Source organism: Corapipo altera, unplaced genomic scaffold, assembly GCF_003945725.1.
Source record: "Corapipo altera isolate COAL_440 unplaced genomic scaffold, ASM394572v1 102, whole genome shotgun sequence".
In the NCBI taxonomy this organism is placed as follows: domain Eukaryota; kingdom Metazoa; phylum Chordata; class Aves; order Passeriformes; family Pipridae; genus Corapipo; species Corapipo altera.
The window spans coordinates 193,283-211,830 of NW_020884995.1; the positions used below are offsets into that span (position 1 = coordinate 193,283).

The 18,548-nt window shown below is 36.8% G+C and overlaps 1 protein-coding gene across 6 annotated transcripts in view; it reads right to left on the reverse strand.

The window, feature by feature from the left end:
- ROBO1 (roundabout guidance receptor 1) overlaps positions 1 to 18,548 on the reverse strand; it is a 706,475-nt gene that overhangs the window by 52,445 nt on the left and 635,482 nt on the right. For 5 of the 6 annotated variants that reach the window (XM_027666541.1, XM_027666542.1, XM_027666539.1 and 2 more), the window contains 7 exons: positions 12,511 to 12,519; positions 9,710 to 9,834; positions 7,477 to 7,648; positions 4,753 to 4,958; positions 3,267 to 3,348; positions 2,929 to 3,097; positions 2,662 to 2,828 (listed from right to left, as the gene is read on the reverse strand). In XM_027666541.1, coding sequence (XP_027522342.1) covers positions 2,662 to 2,828; positions 2,929 to 3,097; positions 3,267 to 3,348; positions 4,753 to 4,958; positions 7,477 to 7,648; positions 9,710 to 9,834; positions 12,511 to 12,519 — 930 coding nt within the window. The remainder of the gene's footprint in view (positions 1 to 2,661; positions 2,829 to 2,928; positions 3,098 to 3,266; positions 3,349 to 4,752; positions 4,959 to 7,476; positions 7,649 to 9,709; positions 9,835 to 12,510; positions 12,520 to 18,548) is intronic. The other variant, XM_027666540.1, reaches the window with a different exon arrangement.

An 18,548-nucleotide genomic window follows, 5' to 3' on the forward strand; every position in this document is an offset into this window, starting at 1 on the left:
ATCTAATTCCAGATATAGAGTAATGCATTACATAAACTTTGCTCCAGTCCTACTACTTCCCTGCCTGATCTCCTCTAGTGAGAAAGCAACATCAGGAAATCTTCAAGGGTTCTCTTCTCTGATGATTCGAATTTCCTGGGAATTTCCATAGCTGTCTGCTTTCAAGAAGTGCTAAAGTATACAGAATTTCTGTATATATATATATGTACAACTACTGTAATAAGTCACTGCAGGTGTGCAGACTATCTTGAAAGATGAGATGATGCATTTACTAAGTGTCTTCTACATCAGTGAGTGCAACAGTTGTAAAACATGCTTTTTGCATGGTGGCCATATTCTCCATTTACCAGCCTTCAATCCTGACTAAATATTAGTAAAACCATTGTAAGGCTGCATCAGGACAAGCCATGAAGCCTGCTTTCCCTCCAGAAATATAGTTCCCATTCACACAAAGCCTATGTCACCCTGAACTTTTATCATACGGTTTCCTCAACATATTTACAAGAAGCTGGTATTTCTTCAAAGTTTAAGAAAAAGCAAACTGAGGTTTGCGTGCAGTCTGTGAGTGACAAATCTGGATTCTTAGCAAGCAACACCGATAACAACGAAACAACAAAACAAAAAAACTCTCCGATGAGTCACTGCTATTTCCACACGTAGTATGTTCTGCCAAACAGTCCATTTATCAGAGTATTTCCCTCCTCCCAAAGTTTGAAAGCATTAAAGATAGAAGCTTCTGTTTGGAGTGTTGCCTAAACATCACCCTGCTTAGAATGTAAGAGGAAAGTCAGTGGAATAATTAGTTCTATCTTCGCTAGTCATAAAAGATGAGTCATCAGCAATATGAATCAATCTATTCACAGGCTCAGTCATTTGCACATCTGTGCTATACAATGATGTGTGTGTTTCCTTGTTTCAGCTCCAAGCTTCCAATGCAGGGACTGTCAGTGATAGCACCCAAGCATGTGGTTGGTAATGCTGGTAAAGTGCAAAGATGAAGGTAAGTTAGGTTCCTGGACTGGACATGCATTATAGCAAGACAATACCACTCTCTAGACAAAAGTGAACTGGGAAATTTTTGAACTTTTTTAGCTAGACCACAACTTAAACAAAACTGAAATGATATTGGAAGAAGAGCAGAACCTCTTTGAAGAACTTGACACTTGACCTTATTTCTTACTGTTGAAGACAATTTTATGTATTGGTTTTGAGTGGTTCTCCAGTTTTCAGTTCTACTAGGCGCCCAGAAAACAGCAAAGCTTTTCCACGTTACTATAAACCATTCAGTTGAGTGAACAGAACATTTGCTGTTTCTCAGAATCAGGTCAGTGACCAGTTGATTTGGGACATACACAATACCTCATCTTCAGGAATGAAACCATACTACACCCATGAAGAACAGACTCCCGTAGAACATTGCAGCCTGCCCACATAATAACATGTGTTGCTCTATTTCCAGGAATCAGGAATCAGTAAAAGGTTACTAAATCTTTCCTTAGTAACAGACTTAGGAACCTGTGCAACCCCTCTGCTGTCTACATATATCCACTGAAATTGTCATCCATCAGGAGAAACGCATAATACCAAAAGACAGCAATGTGAAACTGGTCACTCCCCAGGGGAGATCAGCAAGACTTGCTTTCAGACCAATTACAGAAAAAATGAGAAGTCACCAAAAGAAAACGCTTTGTTTCCTCTACAGAACTTCCTTTCAAAAACAAACATGTACTTACTTGTGCAAACAAAGAAACAAATTTATAACACAGACACTCTTAATAAGCCAATGGGTCAGTTTCTGCAGTGAGTAGGAAGAGCAGAAAAGTAAACAAACAAAAAAAAGTATGATCTGTATCACTTTTCCTTTGAAAAAGAGTATTTCTAGTTATCCCTTCTTAAGAATCTAAGTATTTCTACTGGGAAAATGCAGGCTTCAAAGTTGCATTGTATTATTCCCTGTACATCATCCAAAGTGTCATTTATTTGCTACAGTGAACACAGCTATTTTTAATTTTACATTACAGCTGGATTCAGTCCATAGCTGGACTTCAGTCACAGCTGGAGTTGGTGGATGACTCCTTCATCCACTTCTACCCAGCCTTTTCTTTCACTTGGCTATCTGTAAGCATTGTCTCTCTTCCCTACTATTTTACTTCCAACAGCTGTATTATAGAAATACTTTTAGCATACTGCCAAAAACTCTTCTTTACTGGCTCATGATGTCAAATTCCTTCAAATTTTAAACTTTTCTCTTTCCTAATGCAGCAGAAATCAACTTAGATTATGTAATTTTTCTCTCTCTGTCTCAGTCCTAAGCCTCATTTGATTCACTGAACATAGTAATAACATTTCCATGGAATCTGAGGATTTGTGTGGTAACTCAGAAAAAAGGAGATTACTTTTGTTACTAACAGGAGCTGCTACTCTGCAAGATGTAACTATCTTTGGATAAGAGATACTAGGGTTCCCTTAGGCAACGCAACATGCTGTCAGAGTCTATGTTATAGAGAAATGTAATTTTAAACACAGTAGTTTACTATAGTACACATTAAAGCCAGGACAGGCAGACAGTCAAAAGCTACCAGAACTCCTGCATCTGGTATCGCTTAGTCCACTTGTGACAGCTGCTGTGGACACCCAAAATGTTCAGTATCAAAAGCTTACCTTGAGTTTTCACTGGATCAGATATTTGGCTTGGGTCGCTTAGTCCATATGCATTAGCTGCTCTCACAAGGAACAGATAAATTGCATTAGGTTTTAGCCCTTTAACTGCAAAACTCTCCATTTTCACATTTTCAGCTACAGTTTGCCAGCTGCTCCCAGATGCATGGCTAAGGATAAAACACACATACACCAGCAGGTTAGCACGTGCTTCTTTAATAACATATTAAACACAAACGTACATACAGCAAGATCACGAGACTCGTATACCTGAAGGCCTCAATTATGTAAGAGGTTGGTGTTGCACCTGAATTCAAATTAGGTTGCCATGACAATGTCACTGTATTTCTGCTGACATCTGTAACCTCGGGTTTTGACGGAGCACTAGGAATCAAGTTTGGGTCAGTGGGTCTTGGTGGCTGCACTGGGACTCCAAACTCTGACAAAGGAGAGAGAGAAATGCTGAATACGGACAGGACGCAGATGTAAGCTAAGTGCTGTTCACATCTGCACTGGCAACTTATGACAGAGTCAGATAACTTCTGCATTTCAATTGCTGATTTTCCTTTATGTATTCTCCCCTTGTAGAGGAACCCTAATTGATTTACCTTGGACCTCAATGTATGCACTCCATGTAGCTTCGCCACTCGGGGTTGAAGCGATGCAGGTGTACCGACCAGTGTCACCCAGCTGAATGGGGAAAGAGCAGAATAAATATTTGAAACAATCAGGCACTCAGTGGGCTAGAAAAGTAATTACAGCTCTCTGTGTACCCCCATGAATATGGATGAACGTATTAGAGGCTGCCAAAACTTCGAACTACAAACTTCTTCCATTGGAAGTTATGATTTCGTGTGCTGCAGAAGGAAAATGGGTATTTATTTCTGAGCAGTCACAACAGAATTGGAAAAGCTGCACATTCTAATTTAGTGTTGACTATTCTGTAATGAACAAAGTGAAAGCAAATTTTGTAGCATTTATTCCTTACTCTGTAGAGGTCCTAACAAATAAATTGAGAAGGAACTCAGATGACAAGACCCCATGCAACTGTCAACCCTCTACATAAGTAATGCCTGGGGATTTATCAGGACTGAGCACTGGAGAACACGTCATCCTTAAATCAAAGCTTAAATATTCCACAGGGTACACATGGGGTTCTCTGTGTTAGTATAAATTTCAATCTACAGCAGACCCAAAAAGGAATCTCCATATGCTATTCTCATCCAGTCCTGAATGTTGGATTATTTGTCCATATGTGACTTAATCACATTTCATAAGAGTTTCTTTTTTTCCCCCCCAAAAGAAATGCTATCTTCCTAAGGTCCCAGCCTCACCAGATGAGCTGGACAGAAGTGATCAAAAATCAGAGGTTCAAGCTCTAAGCCAGTTTAACTTGTAACTGGCAACAGGGTAACTCTAGGGAATATGGTAAAGTGATGTATTCAGCCTAATTTCAAAAAATTACTACATTTCAAAACACAGAAAAGATGGCAGAGAATAAGCCATTCATTTGAAAATTGAACATTTTTAAAACATTTTACAGTGTGCAAGGCATGACCAGCAGCAGTACTGACCAGGTACTAGAACCCCCTGAGGAGTATTTGACAAGTGGTTAACCATTTTAAACTATGGTACACAGAGGAGTGAATATGTTTAAGCACTAAAAACTCTTTTGAAAAAGCTGTGTACATGGTTCTATTACTGCTGTATGCTGAACAAAGGTTTTCTTTATAAACATTTGAATTAACTAGATAATTTTAATCTGTTAGTGCTAAAGCCCAAATAATTTAATGATTTGTCTTACTGAAATACAAGTTTTGCTTTCCCTTTCATGTTTCAAGTATGAAATAATTCCCTTAATTGATATCTTTTAAAAAGCATTTTTCCTTATGAAATCTGAAATAACGTGCCCTAGGCAGGTGTTAAGCGTAAAGAATGAACTATCTGAAAACACAAAGTATCATTTCATATTTTCATACATTTATGCAACATTTCATTAATTCTAAATGTAGGATTTACTACATCTAAAGTGCCTGGAGGTGAAAAAAACCAAAATGAAATGAACAGGGAGACCCACTGGCCATTTCAAGCTACCTTGGCATATCGGATCTGCAATGCTCCCGTCTCCAACTGCTTGATGCGAGAGTCCTGGGTGGAAACGAGGATTCCATCCTTTTTCCAGAGGATAGTGGGCATTAAAGTGCCTGTGGCCACACAGTTCAGCACTAAAGTACCATCTACAGCTACGGTCTGATTCACGGGACCCTGTCGAATGACAGGGGGAGGCCGATCTGCAATCACTGCCAGGAGAAACAACAGGAAAGAGATTTCTGCAACTGGAAGCAATTTTCTAATCATCTAAGCAACAGCAGTTGCTTGAGGCTTTGAAACAAACTAAAGATAATTAAACAAGTAATTAAAGTTGGAGGCATGCATTATTCAGGGCAGGGTGCATTATAATGATGCACAACTACGGAAGTTTAAAATGATTCCCAGCACAGGATTTTCAGAACGTAGAGTATTATTGCACATTTCACTGCAGTATCCACTATGCACTGTATTCCAATGTCTTTATAAAGTGATAATGGAAAACGAAAGAACTTCCCAAATTCTTTCATCTTCTACCATTTGGCAGGCCTGCATAACAGAACTCATACTTCCAGCATTTAAAGACAAGAGAAAAAGGACGTGGGCTGTCAGGGGATAACCTGACAAATACATACTACTTAAAAAAACATTCATCACGTTCCAGCAGCTCATCTTGGTGCTGCTTACTAATCGGGAGATGTCCAGCAGTGGGGTAAAGTAAACACAAAGCTAATGGATAGAACTACCATATTAAAGAAATTTCAACTCAGAAATATTTTTCCAGTAGTTTCTGACTTTTAGTTCTGTGATGACTTAATCTGTCAACATGACTTCAAAGCCACAAAGAAAATCCCACAGTGTGTTTACATCAATTTTAATGCATCTTTCATGGGTTATTTAATAACCTTACAGAGAAAGGTATAAAGCAGTCTCAGTATTCACAGTAAAGAATGACTGTCTACATGACTGTCTACCAAAAAAAGAGGTAAAAGTTATCTTATTGTGTTTCAGTGATCTGCTGTATCTGTACCATCCAAGATGACATGGACTGATGATCTGAAAATAGCCATAACTCTAAACGACATAAATCTGTTCAGCAGTGTCACGGGGCTCACGTAACTTAAAAACTGGTTTGGTAGCTGAAATACAAACCTGAAGTTCTGATAATTTGTGAACATCAGATATTTCTAAATTACTTTTCATAACAACAGACAGAGTGTTAGTACTGCTTTTTTTGGCTAAATTCCAACACCCATAATTTCATTTGCATGTTCGAATGACACTCTGTTTTCAACTGCTTAATTTATCCTTTAGTTCTTGTCCCAACCTGTTGCATTGCACTGTGAGGCCATTAGTATCTTTCTCTGCAGAGACAGTCAAAAATAAGCCCATCTAAAATTCGTATTTGACCTTGACATGTTTGTAATCAGCTTTGCAGTTGCCAATGGTGAGTCTGACCCATCTGTGCTCTAGAGGAGAAATCCAATGCCACTGAAATGCACAGTTAATTTAAGTGCCACTGAAGTTGATGGCAACTTCAATTATCTTTAAGAATACCTAGGTATCATTCAGTATATCCTGTCTTCACTTTCATGAAAGCATCAAAAAAATTACTGTCCCAAGACACTATAGAAAACAACTACCCATCAGATATCCATATACCTTAAAATCATATCTCTCTATATATCTATCATATATTTACCTACCATATATATCATATATCCATATATCCAGACATACAATCCAGTGCATAGAGTAAAGAAAATATATTTAAACTGTTTTTTTCCAAGTTCAGATGACATAGGTCACTAGCCAAAAAACTCTTCCATTTTCTTAGTTTTCTATTTTAAGTTTATCTTTCACTTTGCCACAGCCTTCTCCCCAGTGAAAAAATTGGATAAAAGAGGATCACAAAATGTGGCTTATCACTTGTGAGAAACCAGAAAGGATATAGTCTTATTCCTCTAATCTCAGTTCAGGGGGTGTAAATAAAAAATTTTATTCTCCAGGTTTACTGCATGTTTCTAGTACTGCATTATTCTATGCCTTCTGTAGTGCAAAGGGCTATTTTATATAAACTATTCTCAGACAACAGCTTGCCTCCTCTTAGAGTCTCTGCACTTATCCTCTTTCTCCATAAGTGCTAAGATTAATATTTTCCCTGAGTATCTTTGCTGTTAAAAATATGGAGTATTTCTCATAATTAGAAACTGGCCTCACATTAGCATGCAGTACTCCTTGTAGTCATGTTCCCTGTAGCTTTTTCATCCTAATTTTTTTCCCAACTACTCCTAAAAAGAAAGTATGTTATCCTGCTGATCTCCATATAGGCTGAGGTTTTTTCATTGCTAAAATGGAATATTAAAAAACAGGGGAGATGCTAAGCAAATGGACACACGATAATAGGGATAAAGAGCGAGTCAGGAAATAATCTGAAAGTAAACTCAATGTAGTAGGGGAAGGTAAAAAAGAGTCAGATAAACATTAATGGATTTGACAAAAATCCATAAACTGAATGTACTTACCAAATACAAAATGGAAATAGAGTGTAACACAATATCCAGAATTTTAAACCCCTGACAGAGATGGCCAAAACAGGATTTTTATGTTCAAAGACACATGTAATCCACATTTATACAAAGCAGATTTCAAAGCAGTGTCACATCACTCCACTGATGTCTTCAAAACAAAAACAAAAACTTGGAAATGATAAACTGAATCCATGATTACCGTCTGTAACTTCCAAGTAGGCTTTTGTTATGATACTTCCTGCAACATTTAAAGTCTGGCAGATATAGTACCCAACATCAGATCTCTGGACATTGGTGATAGTGAGGTCTCCTGTCTGGGAAACTGAAAATCGGCTGGATGACTGAGGGGGCTGGTATGAGAAAAGCAGATTCTGCAAGATGTACAGGAAAGAAAACGAGGAGGGGGGAAAAGGGTTAAACAAATTCAAACCTCAGTAATCTTAACTTTAATATATCTAAACAACTCAATCTTTTTACATTATACAGAAAACTTGCGGCTCTTCCTGTCTTAAGCATGTCTACACCACAATGTGGTATTCTATAGGATCTTTTGTGATAAAATAGGTGCAGATACGCACACATAATTGTGTAAGATTTTTGGGAATGTTCTAACATCCTCTATGGTTAATGTCAGATGTTGCACAAAGTTAAACAGACGCTAGTGAAGATGTGATATGTACAGATACCACAATGGTGCAAGCAACTGTGGTGAACCTCAGTAATTTGCTTTTATGTTCTTTTTTAGAACTTGCTCCAGGGCATTCGATTTCTTTCATTTAAATGCAGATGTTGGTTTACTTATCTGTATTTTAACATCTGCCTTCCTAAGAACGGAGAAGTTTTTTTTAAAAAAAAGAGATACTGAGCTTAGTTCACAGAATTTTTGGATTGGAAGGGACCTACAAAATCATTGAGTCCAACTCTTAAGTGAATGGTCTGTATGGGGACCGAACCCACAACCTTGGCATTATAAGCACCATGCTCTAACTGATGCTCTTTAGCTCTTGCTAATCATAGTGTTTGTGTTTTATGAAAAGTCTTATGATACAAAAGTAAATTCTGTGCCTTTTTAGATAGTTTTGGTATGAAGTACATAGTATTTACCAACACTGGTCAAAAATCAGAATGGCAATCAAAATAATATAAGTCTTTTGCACCAAACACTGAATCCAAATTTCTACTACTGTCTGAAAAATTTGTGAATGGAAATACTTAGAGGTTACAGAGGCTATTTTTTAACTCTCTTTCTTGTTTAATTACATTTTGCATTTCCAAAAATCATCCAAAGGAATGGAACACAACATTCCTCTACTTCAGTACGAGTAAACCCTATTTGTTGACCTCCTCTTTCAGTTCCTTCAATCATCACAAGTGGTCATCACTCAGCAGAGCCAAAAATGAGCCAAAAAAATGATGTTCTAGACAACACTTGGTAAAATAAGAAAATAAATAAACAAGATCCAGTTAACACAAAAATATAATAATAAAATTCTGGTATACTTATGCCATTGAAGATTATCATCTGAATTTGGTTTGTAGTCTAGTTGTACTTAGGTATTCAGACAGAAATGTTGCAAATGGAGTAAAGAAGCCAATCTCTAAGTGTTCTCAATTTCTCTGACCTATTGTTTTGTAACACAAAGAACCCTGTCATATGCTATTGCACCATTCATTCCTTCATTCACAGGAAAACCAGAATCCCATATTCCTTCTTTCCTTCCAATAAAGAATACTTTGTGTCACATCCCTCCTTCAAAAGATGACTCTGAAAGAAAACTGTGATTCTCTTGCTGTGCTATATTGTGTTTCACCCACTGGCTTTCAAGATCCTTTACAAAGAGGCTGGAAATAATTTTCCCTCCTATTCAAATAAGGAACCTGGGAGAAAAAGTGACCTATTCAGGTATGGTCCGTCAATCAACTGATGGAGTGGGAAAGTAGATTTCCTCAGTCCATAACTAGAGTCCTACCCATGCAGTGATGCAGATCAATACAGCAAATGGGTTAGTTTGCCAGACACTCAAAAACTCATGGCAAACTAACTGCTGTACCACAAACCCAGAGAGAAACTTGCTGAAAATCTGGGAGTATTTGGGGGTTTCCAACAAACTTTAGCATAAGTCATCTCCACCTCCACCTCTTAAAAGTTCTCCCTGTTGGATGAATTAGATTATCATAGCAGTGAAACATGGAATGTTTCTAGTTGATTTATAGATTTATTTTTTTACACTCATGGAGAAAATGGGAGACAGCAAAACAAAGACATCCCTCTTAGTAGGGCTGTCATCGCACAGAAAGCACATGAAGAAAGGAATAAATATCCAGCGACTCCAAGCTCTAAACCTGTTTTCCACGCCTTTAAAAGGATAAATGAAATATTTTTGTCTCATGTGAAATCACCTCAGGAAGAAGGAAGAGAAAGGCTGTTTTACCTGACTTCCCTCTCTCCGCCAAAAGATGGCTGGCTGAGGGTTCCCAGTTGCTTCACACTGGAAAGTCACCGTTCTCCCCAGTGCAGCTACCTGATCTCGAGGCTTTACAACAAACTGTGGAGGCTCTGAAAAGAAAGTACCGAAAAAACAAAAAATAAATCACACTGCTATCAACCAACTCAAAAGAACAACTAGCCTACTGACTTAAAGTGGTGTAAACCAGAAAAGTTTCTTTAATAAGGAGAGGCAGCACAAAGACACATCGGTCTCTAATGGCCTTGGCATAGCTCAGATGATTTTTTTAGTGTCTGGACCTCCCAATTAAAACTGTGCAACATGTGGTTTTACTGCTGACCGTGTGTACAAGGAAATAAATCCCACCAACTTGATGAGACAACTTGCAGAGTGCAACAGTCACCAATACAAACAAATCTGTTACAATTTGGTTTTTAAAGGACGAATAGGGTTGCAAGTCAGAATGGAGAAACCTTTGAGGGACGACTGGCCCAGAGGACACACTTTGTTAAGGACTGCAAGAAAGACTGCTGAGTAACCACAAAGTCAGGCCTACATGTACAAAACTCATCATCTTTGATTTAGGAAAACTGAGGAGAGAAAAAGCCCTTAATTGCTTATATAAGAGACTTTTGATGTAGTCATGGACTCAAAAAAACTTAAAAGCCCAAGAAATACCATTCAACAAATTATAACCACTTAAAATCTTCAGTTCAAACACTGAAAAGGAATGAATTTAAAGGAACAGCAGAGCTAAATGTCTTTCTCATTTACATAGGCAAGAGCATGTTCAAACAAAATATATATGCAAATGAAGGCAAATTTGAAACATCTGCTCAGCCTAACATTATAAATACTGCCAGCACTGTCCAAACTGTTTGACTTGTACAGACTTCAACAACCCCCTCATCCAGTGGTAAACAGAATGTCAAAAAATCATGTCAGTCACATTAAAAAAAAAAAAATCAGCATAGATGACAGTATTAGATATCTTGGTGGTGCTAGCACAGAAAAAAAATCTAGTGTGTTTTATATGCTGTTAACTCTTATTTCTTAAAAAATGTGCATTCAATGAAAGCCCATTTACTTATTCATTTCCAATTTCTTCTGATCATCTGTCCAAAACTAATTATGCTCTCCTTCTTCTTTGGACTGAGAATAAAGGGGATGTTTTGTATCTGACTTCAATAACTCAAACACTTTTTGGTGTTTGTTTTTTTTAATTTTTTCTTCCTAAGATTTACGTATTTACAAGATTTTTCATTAGAAACAGCGTAATATATATAATTCAAAGACAGGCTTTATAATAATGAGTTTTACAAATATCAAGCTATTGTGGCTTTATCTAGAATAAATTCAATAATACTCAAGTCCTTTCTAAAAAAAAAAATCACTTTCAGTGTTCCTGTGGGCAAGATTTGCATTTATCTGTTCCCTACACCTTGTGTTTCTGCTCCCTAGTGAGTTCACATCAGAATATACTCTTCCTATTAACCTCCATCTTTCAGAGGAATTTTTAAAGCATAACATACTGTTATGTACATTTGGATGCAAATGCTACCTTCCCTAGCATTTCCTTAGATAAGAAACTATGCAAAGTGAAGGTAAGATTGACCTACAGTAATTAGCAGACTTCAAAACATTTAGCTCTGAAACACTCAACCAGTACCTTGGAAGAAGATGTGGGAACACTTTGAGATGACAGCAGGTTTCATTTAGAACAGAAGGTGAACTGGTTGGGGGTTTGCCACAGGGTTGTAAGGTATGATGGGGAAAATGGAGATGAGGGTGAAGCACCTTTGTTATTCTCTTAGATTCTAATAACGAGAATAAATTTAGCACCAAGTTGAATTTAGGGCTTGGTTCATTCTATACTAGACTGTGACACAATGTCACACAAAATGGACCTGAGGTTCATAAATCCTGTGGTAGTGCAGAGGATTTATAAGGTTTTAGATTTTGTTGTACTTGAGGTTGGATACAGCTATAAAGAGATATTTTTTTTGACCATTGGAGAAATAGTTGAATGGTTGTGTTTGTAGACTACTGTTCAGGGACTACTGAATGCAAAAAAGAAGGGGGAATTTAGTCTTACAGGTAAGCATGGTGGAATTTATAAAATGTAAACATGCACATGTTTCTCTAGATATTATTCTAAGTATGTATTTGTATGGATATTATTCTAAATATATATGCATATTACCCAGATATGTATTATTCTAAATCTATTCCCATTAAGGTAAATAATAAAAGTCTTATTAGCTTCAGTGTCAGAAGAATTGAAGCAGGGTTAAGTGAAACTGTTATTAAATTCCATTCAACGTTAACTGTACTGGAAACATTTTTTTTAATGCCAGTTTGATTTCACACCTTGGGTCACACACATGTGGTATGTAATGATAAGACTGTAAAAGATGCCAAAATAATAATCCATGTAAAGAAAGAACAACTTTTATCCTTGAGACCTCTAAACCAAACACAATTTTTTATAGCACACTTTGAAGTTCAACTAATGCAGTCACCGAAGAAAGAAGACATTAGGATTTGACTCACTTACATCACATAAAAACAGACAGAAAGTTTGCAACCCATTACCTTTCTCTTTGCCATTAAGTTACCCATACTTCATGCAGAATTTATTCTGTTCGATGTGTCTTGTCAATAACAAGTAAAAGATGGGAGCTGACTGGTTGAAGGACATGGAAGGGGATGGATGGGAAGGGGAGGAGAAGTTCCCGTCACAGTGATACGATGACTAGAAGATGGCCAATAAAATTTCAACTTACCAGACACAACTAAAAACAAAAACAAAACAAAAAGAAAACATGGAATAAATAAAATTGAATAGACATGAAACAAAGCAAAGAATAAGGCAAAACTAAAAAGAAAAAAAAAAAAAAGGAAAAAAAAAAGATCCTTGGTAAGGACCTTAGAAAACACATATATACATTCTGATATATGAAAAATAAGTTTAAAATGTTAATCCACATATTTTTAATTTCTTTTTAAGCAGCAGTCTTTCAAATACTGAAAGCAAGTGGTAGAGGAAAATGGGTAACAGACTGAAATAATGATCAGGCAGTCTGGGTTCTGCTCCAAGCCTTTCTAATGAACTGTTGTGTAACCCGGAGTAAAACTTTTTTTTTACATTATCATTATTCCTCTGCTTCAAGAGCTTTCCATGGCAAAATAACTTAAAATCTCTAGTAAATATTGCTCTGAAATGTTGCTGAAATGGAACAGTGACATTTACACCCTTTCTAAAGCATCCAAACATTTACAAACGGAATATTTTTTTCTGAAGTTACCAGAAAGTACAAAAGAAAGTTTATTAAAAAATTAATAATATGCTAAGGCATTTAGCCCACACACGAATCTCTTTAGTACAGGACTGCTGTGTCAAGGTCATAATGCTTGCTATTAAATGTAAATTAAAAGTAAACCACAATTAAAATTAATTTGAAAAGATTCTTAACTCTTTTCTTTGCCCCCCCCAACCTCAATTTCATTAAAATATTCAAAACCAGACATTTATTGCAAAATATTAGATTTTCCAATGGAAATGGTTAGCAGTTAATTATCAAACATTAAATTATCCTTCAACCATAGCTGAAAATTTTCATAAACTTCAAAATGGCACAGATCCTGGCAGGCTAACTTTACTTGTAAAAGAAACGCATGTTAGAAAGCATTCCAACCACATATCACTGATGGAAAGAACAGATTGAAAATAAAAACCTAACAATAATGCATTTTGAAAATATACACAGACAGTGACCAAAAAAAAAAAAAAAGTTACTCAAAAAAGGGTAGTTGGTATAAGATAATTACAGCAGAAGTCCAAAAATACATAATTTTTAAAATGCACATTAAAAATAGTGAGCCCTTCTGCACTTTGGTGCTCTTTATGTTGAAAGTAAAACAACTGTTGTTCAGCAAGGGTAAAGGTACACTGTCATATCAAGTAGCTAAGCACCCTCAATACAGCATCCTCTGATAAACACATGGAGGAAATCAATAATAGTCAAATTTGCCAACATTCACTAGGCATGAGGAATAGTGGCTTCCTGTTGAATGAATAGAGGGGACTCCAGGTGTATTATGAAAATGAAGCAGAAACACAATATGATATAATATTGGAATTTGGAACATGTTGAAACCAAGAAGCTGCAACTCAATGTGCCAAAACCAGATCAAAGAGGTTTGAGTTTTATGATATTAGAGATCCTTTTTTTTTTTTTTTAAGGAAATGATCGCAAACAGAGGAAGTTGAAATTACCATTTTTCAAACATTTGAGTTTCAATTTTAAGGCACTATTCCGGATGTGCACTAGGCTTCTCTAGGTGTGTGGGTTCAGTATTTCTCAAATTATCAGCAAGTCTGTCATTCGTAAGAGAAGTGGCCAAAAAATGATACACACGAATTCCTGAGAGAAACATGCTCTTCCCCAAGATCCAGCTCCTAGTTGCTCTTGTTTGTGTGTAAGTATATTACCCAGTAACAGTTCCTGTTTAACTTACTAAACTTGCAGTTACAGTCTAACCTGGAATTATAAATGCTTCTCCACAAAACACAACTCACATTCTACATGAAGCAGCCTGATAAGAGACTTAATGGGATGCAATTCTTGCATGGAGGAAGTAATTCTAAATTATCAATTTTCCATTAATTGAGTAGTGCCAAGAAGAGAAAACTTCAGCCTTCTTGGTAGCGGTGCAGAGCTGCTCAAGTCCTCTACTGAAAACTCACCTGAAAACCTCTAACAGACAGAAATCTGTCTTGGTTGCTCAATTACATTTCCACAAATTAAATTAACATCTAAGTGCTGAATTTCCACTTCTCTTTTCACTAGACATTTCTTACTGTAGGTCAAAAGTAACCCTGTCAAACGAACATATTTTTTTGCCCACCTGTAAAAACAGAGGGGATACTGATACGTGAAAATAAATCCCTGCAGAAACAGGGCTTTGCATTGGTTGCAAATCTGTGGAAAGGGCAAAGGGTGAAGTTTCATAGAAAAATTTAAACAATTCTGTCACAGGGATATCATGTGGTTTAAAAGAACAACAATAATAGCAGCATCTACAACAAAGACCACATTCTTAGTCTGATTTGAAGTCTATTGATATCTAAGGTTACTAAAACAGAGAAGAGGTTTTCCTCTATTATGGTATATTTTATTTGACAGCACTTTCAATTATAAAGTAAATTAATTTTCCCTGTGTTAATCATGGCTTTTCACATGGCAATTAGGAGGAATAACCTGTTTGTAAAGACAGGAAGTTAGCATGTAAAACCACAACTACCAAAGGAATAATAATTTTGCCTTTCGTATAACTTCCTTGACATGTGGGCTTTTCAGGGAAGATGTGTCCAGTCACCGAACAAAAAACCAAAAGAAAAGCAGTTTCCAGACTAGTGATGTGATCTTTTAATGCCTTATTCTTACCAGCAATCCTATCAACCTCACTGGGACTATCGGTATCATTAAATGCACGCACAGGAGTAGGAATTTACAGTTTTAGGACTTAAACTACAGACCAGTATAGTTGCCAGATGTTAATGGAGCAACTATTGTATTTGACAGATGTAGTATTGTAGGTTCATATGAGAATCAGGTGGGAAGCAACCTCAGAGGTCTCTAGTCCAACATCCTGCTCAAGCAGGGTCAGCTACAAGGTCAGCCAAGCCTTGATCCAGTCAGGTCTTGAAAAACTTCAGGGAATAAGAACGCACAGACTCTCTGGCAACCAGCTCCACCACTTGGCTGTCCACCCAGTGAGGAAATTTCTCATCACATCCAGCCTTGATCTCCCTTGTTTCAACTTAAATCAATTGTCTCTTGTCCTCCCACCATGCACTGCTGCGATGAGCTTAGATTTGTAAATGCTGATCTAGGGTTTGCCTGTAACTCATTGGTTTCCTCATATTTAGAATAAAATATTACAGTGTGGTGTCTATTTCTTGGTCTGATATTTGGGCAAGTTATAAACTTTAAGTATCCCGTTCTTGAAAGCTGTGGTAGTAACTACTGATCCCAAAGAGAGTAGAATTATAGAAATTTTCATTCATTTAGACTAAGAAGGCGTTTTTGAGATCTTGAGATCCAAGGTGATACTTAATTACCAACCAGTATTTTGTTCTGCATATTAAATACTCATTAATTACTGGTCTGACTAGTACTATTTAGGAATACCTTCCAGGTGCTCAGAAGATATCTTGCTATTTAACTGACACAAATTGAATACTTTCAATTTAAGCTCAGTGTGTTTCATTTTTGATTTTTTAAATAAAAATCTTCATGTCTTCAAGGAGTGCTTGACACTCCTAGAGACAATTATAAAAGAAGCAAGAAAGTATAACTCTACACCAGAGAAATGAAACAATCCCAATCTTCAGGCCAATAATAACATACAACAGTCAAGCTCATATACAATCTTTAGCTTCTGTACAAATCTTTGGCCATTATGACTCATCTAGGAAACGGCAGTCGCAATGAAATTTAGATTCCTTTCAATTAATTCTGTGAACTGTTAATCCCAGTTCAAGTGAAAACTATCAGAGGTTGAATGTGCTAATAGAAACAAACTGGTAGGAGAAGGGAGTCAAGTTAGAGCGGGAAGCAGGCATTTCCAAGGGGACTGGGCAGATACAGACCAGACAGTGAGAGAGGAGAAACTCCAGAGCAGGGATTGTACAGAGATAGCTGCATTATCTGTCATGGAGCATTGCAGTTCTACAGAGGGGCTGAAACTCAGCTGTTTATCATCTTGGGATGAAAGTAATGGGTGAGAAACCCACTGTTTATAATCTCTGTCTGAAATGAGTGGGCACAGTAAATTTGGGTAATAGAGTTACATGCAGAGGAAATGTGAGAGTCTCAGTATGTTTAGCAATGCAGTCAAGCTCAGATTGTTTGTGCCTTAAAAAAAAAAAAAAATTCTGAACAATTTAACTTTCCAAATCTTTCCCTAATTCCAAACAAAAAGTGAGCAAAAAGCTGCCAACATTTTCTGTTCAAAAATATGTTTAAATGTTAATCCTGTTAAATTCTGAGATCTAATTAACTACTTTTTACTTTAAAGTATCTGAATGAGGACCATTGAATGCCTCTCAGTAACATGACTACCAGGTATTTATGTTGCTGTTTTGCAAAAACTATTATTAAGGGAGATAGTTTAAGACAATGTGCCATGTTCCATTTCCTATCCAGTGATTTGTAGGCTATTTGTTCTTATCAAAGCAACCTGAAACACTCAGTGTCCTCGATATGCACATCTCTCTGCAGTCATTTGTGGGAAGTATCACTTTCTACAGAGAAATAAACAAAGGCCTGAATCTCTTTTTCTGAAAAAAAACATAAATGCTGCCATTCAGCTGCCTCCTGGCTTCAGTCAGTGAAAAATACGGGAAAATAACACCAGGTACATCACAAAAGAATTGGGGTGTATCACTTTTCATCCTCACCGGTCTCTCTATTTTCAGCTGTCACTTCTTGAGGTCTAAATGCATATATAAATAATTCATATTTTCCCCGATTTTCTGATAAAATTCACATTGATGTAGGACCAGGCTGGGACACCCTTACTCACCATGAATGCTTTCACAGTGCATGGTCCCAGAGCACCGAGTGTGACACAGTGCAGCACAAACTTCTGAGGAGAGGTCCAGGAGTCTGGCGTCAAACATGTCACAGCCATGTAAGTTGAGGCAAAATGTTTACATGAGATTTTTGATGTTTCAAATCAAAAGTGATGACTTGTAATTCCAAACCCCCACCAAGGGAGCGATTGTGGTTTATTATATTTACGACGACTGGAAAAATTCTGTTTTAGATTGCTGTTGATGTGTCAGATAAGCACTTCTTAGGTTTATAGGAACAAGTGACTACAATAACTTCAAATTTACCAAACCTGAGAAGATAAAATTCTAAGTGATTGGAAAAGAAAGAGAGTAATTGTCTTCTATAATGGTACTTTAAGAGAATGAAATTAAGAGAGAAATCAGTTGACTGATTAGTTGGAAAAACAGTTTTCATGGTAAGATCACCTTTAGAAAACCCAGAAACCCATTACAACATTTCAGGTTCATGTACAAAAAAGTTAATAAGGGAAAAATCTTAATATCAATGAGACGTTGTTTTTCAATAGACTTCCCACTGATTTTTTTTTTTTAAATTGTAATTATTTATTTTTGTTTACAATTGATTCACACTCCCTCTTCTGTCTGAACACTGAAAACTTGTCAGGTTGTCCTGGTTTCGGCTGTGATAGTGTTAATTTTCTTAGTAGTTGGTGCAGTGTTGAGTTTTGGATTCAGTATGAGAATAATGTTGATAACACACTGATGTTTTGGTTGTTGCTAAGCAGGGCTTACCCTAAGTCAAGGACTTCTCAGTGTCTCATGCTCTCCCAGTAAGGAGGTTCATGAGAATCTGGGAGGGAACATAACCTGAACCAGCCAAAGGGATATTCTGTACTATAGAACATCACATCCAATATATAAACTGGAAGGAGTTGGCTGGGAACTGCTGATTGCTGACAGGTTGGTCATCAGTCATTGAACAATTGTAGTGTGCATCACTTATTATTTCTCTCTCTCTTTCATAAAAATTATTATTATTATTATCATTAGTATTATTAGTAGGAATATATTTTACTTTGTTTCAATTTATAAAGTGTTCTTTTCTCAATCCACAAATTTTGGTGGATTTTTTTGGTGGTGGGTTGTTCAGGGGGTTGTTTTTTTTTTGAGGAGAGGAGGGTATTTTTTCCTGATTCTTCTGCCTGCCCCACTTAGAGGGAAGGTGTGGAGGGAGCAAGT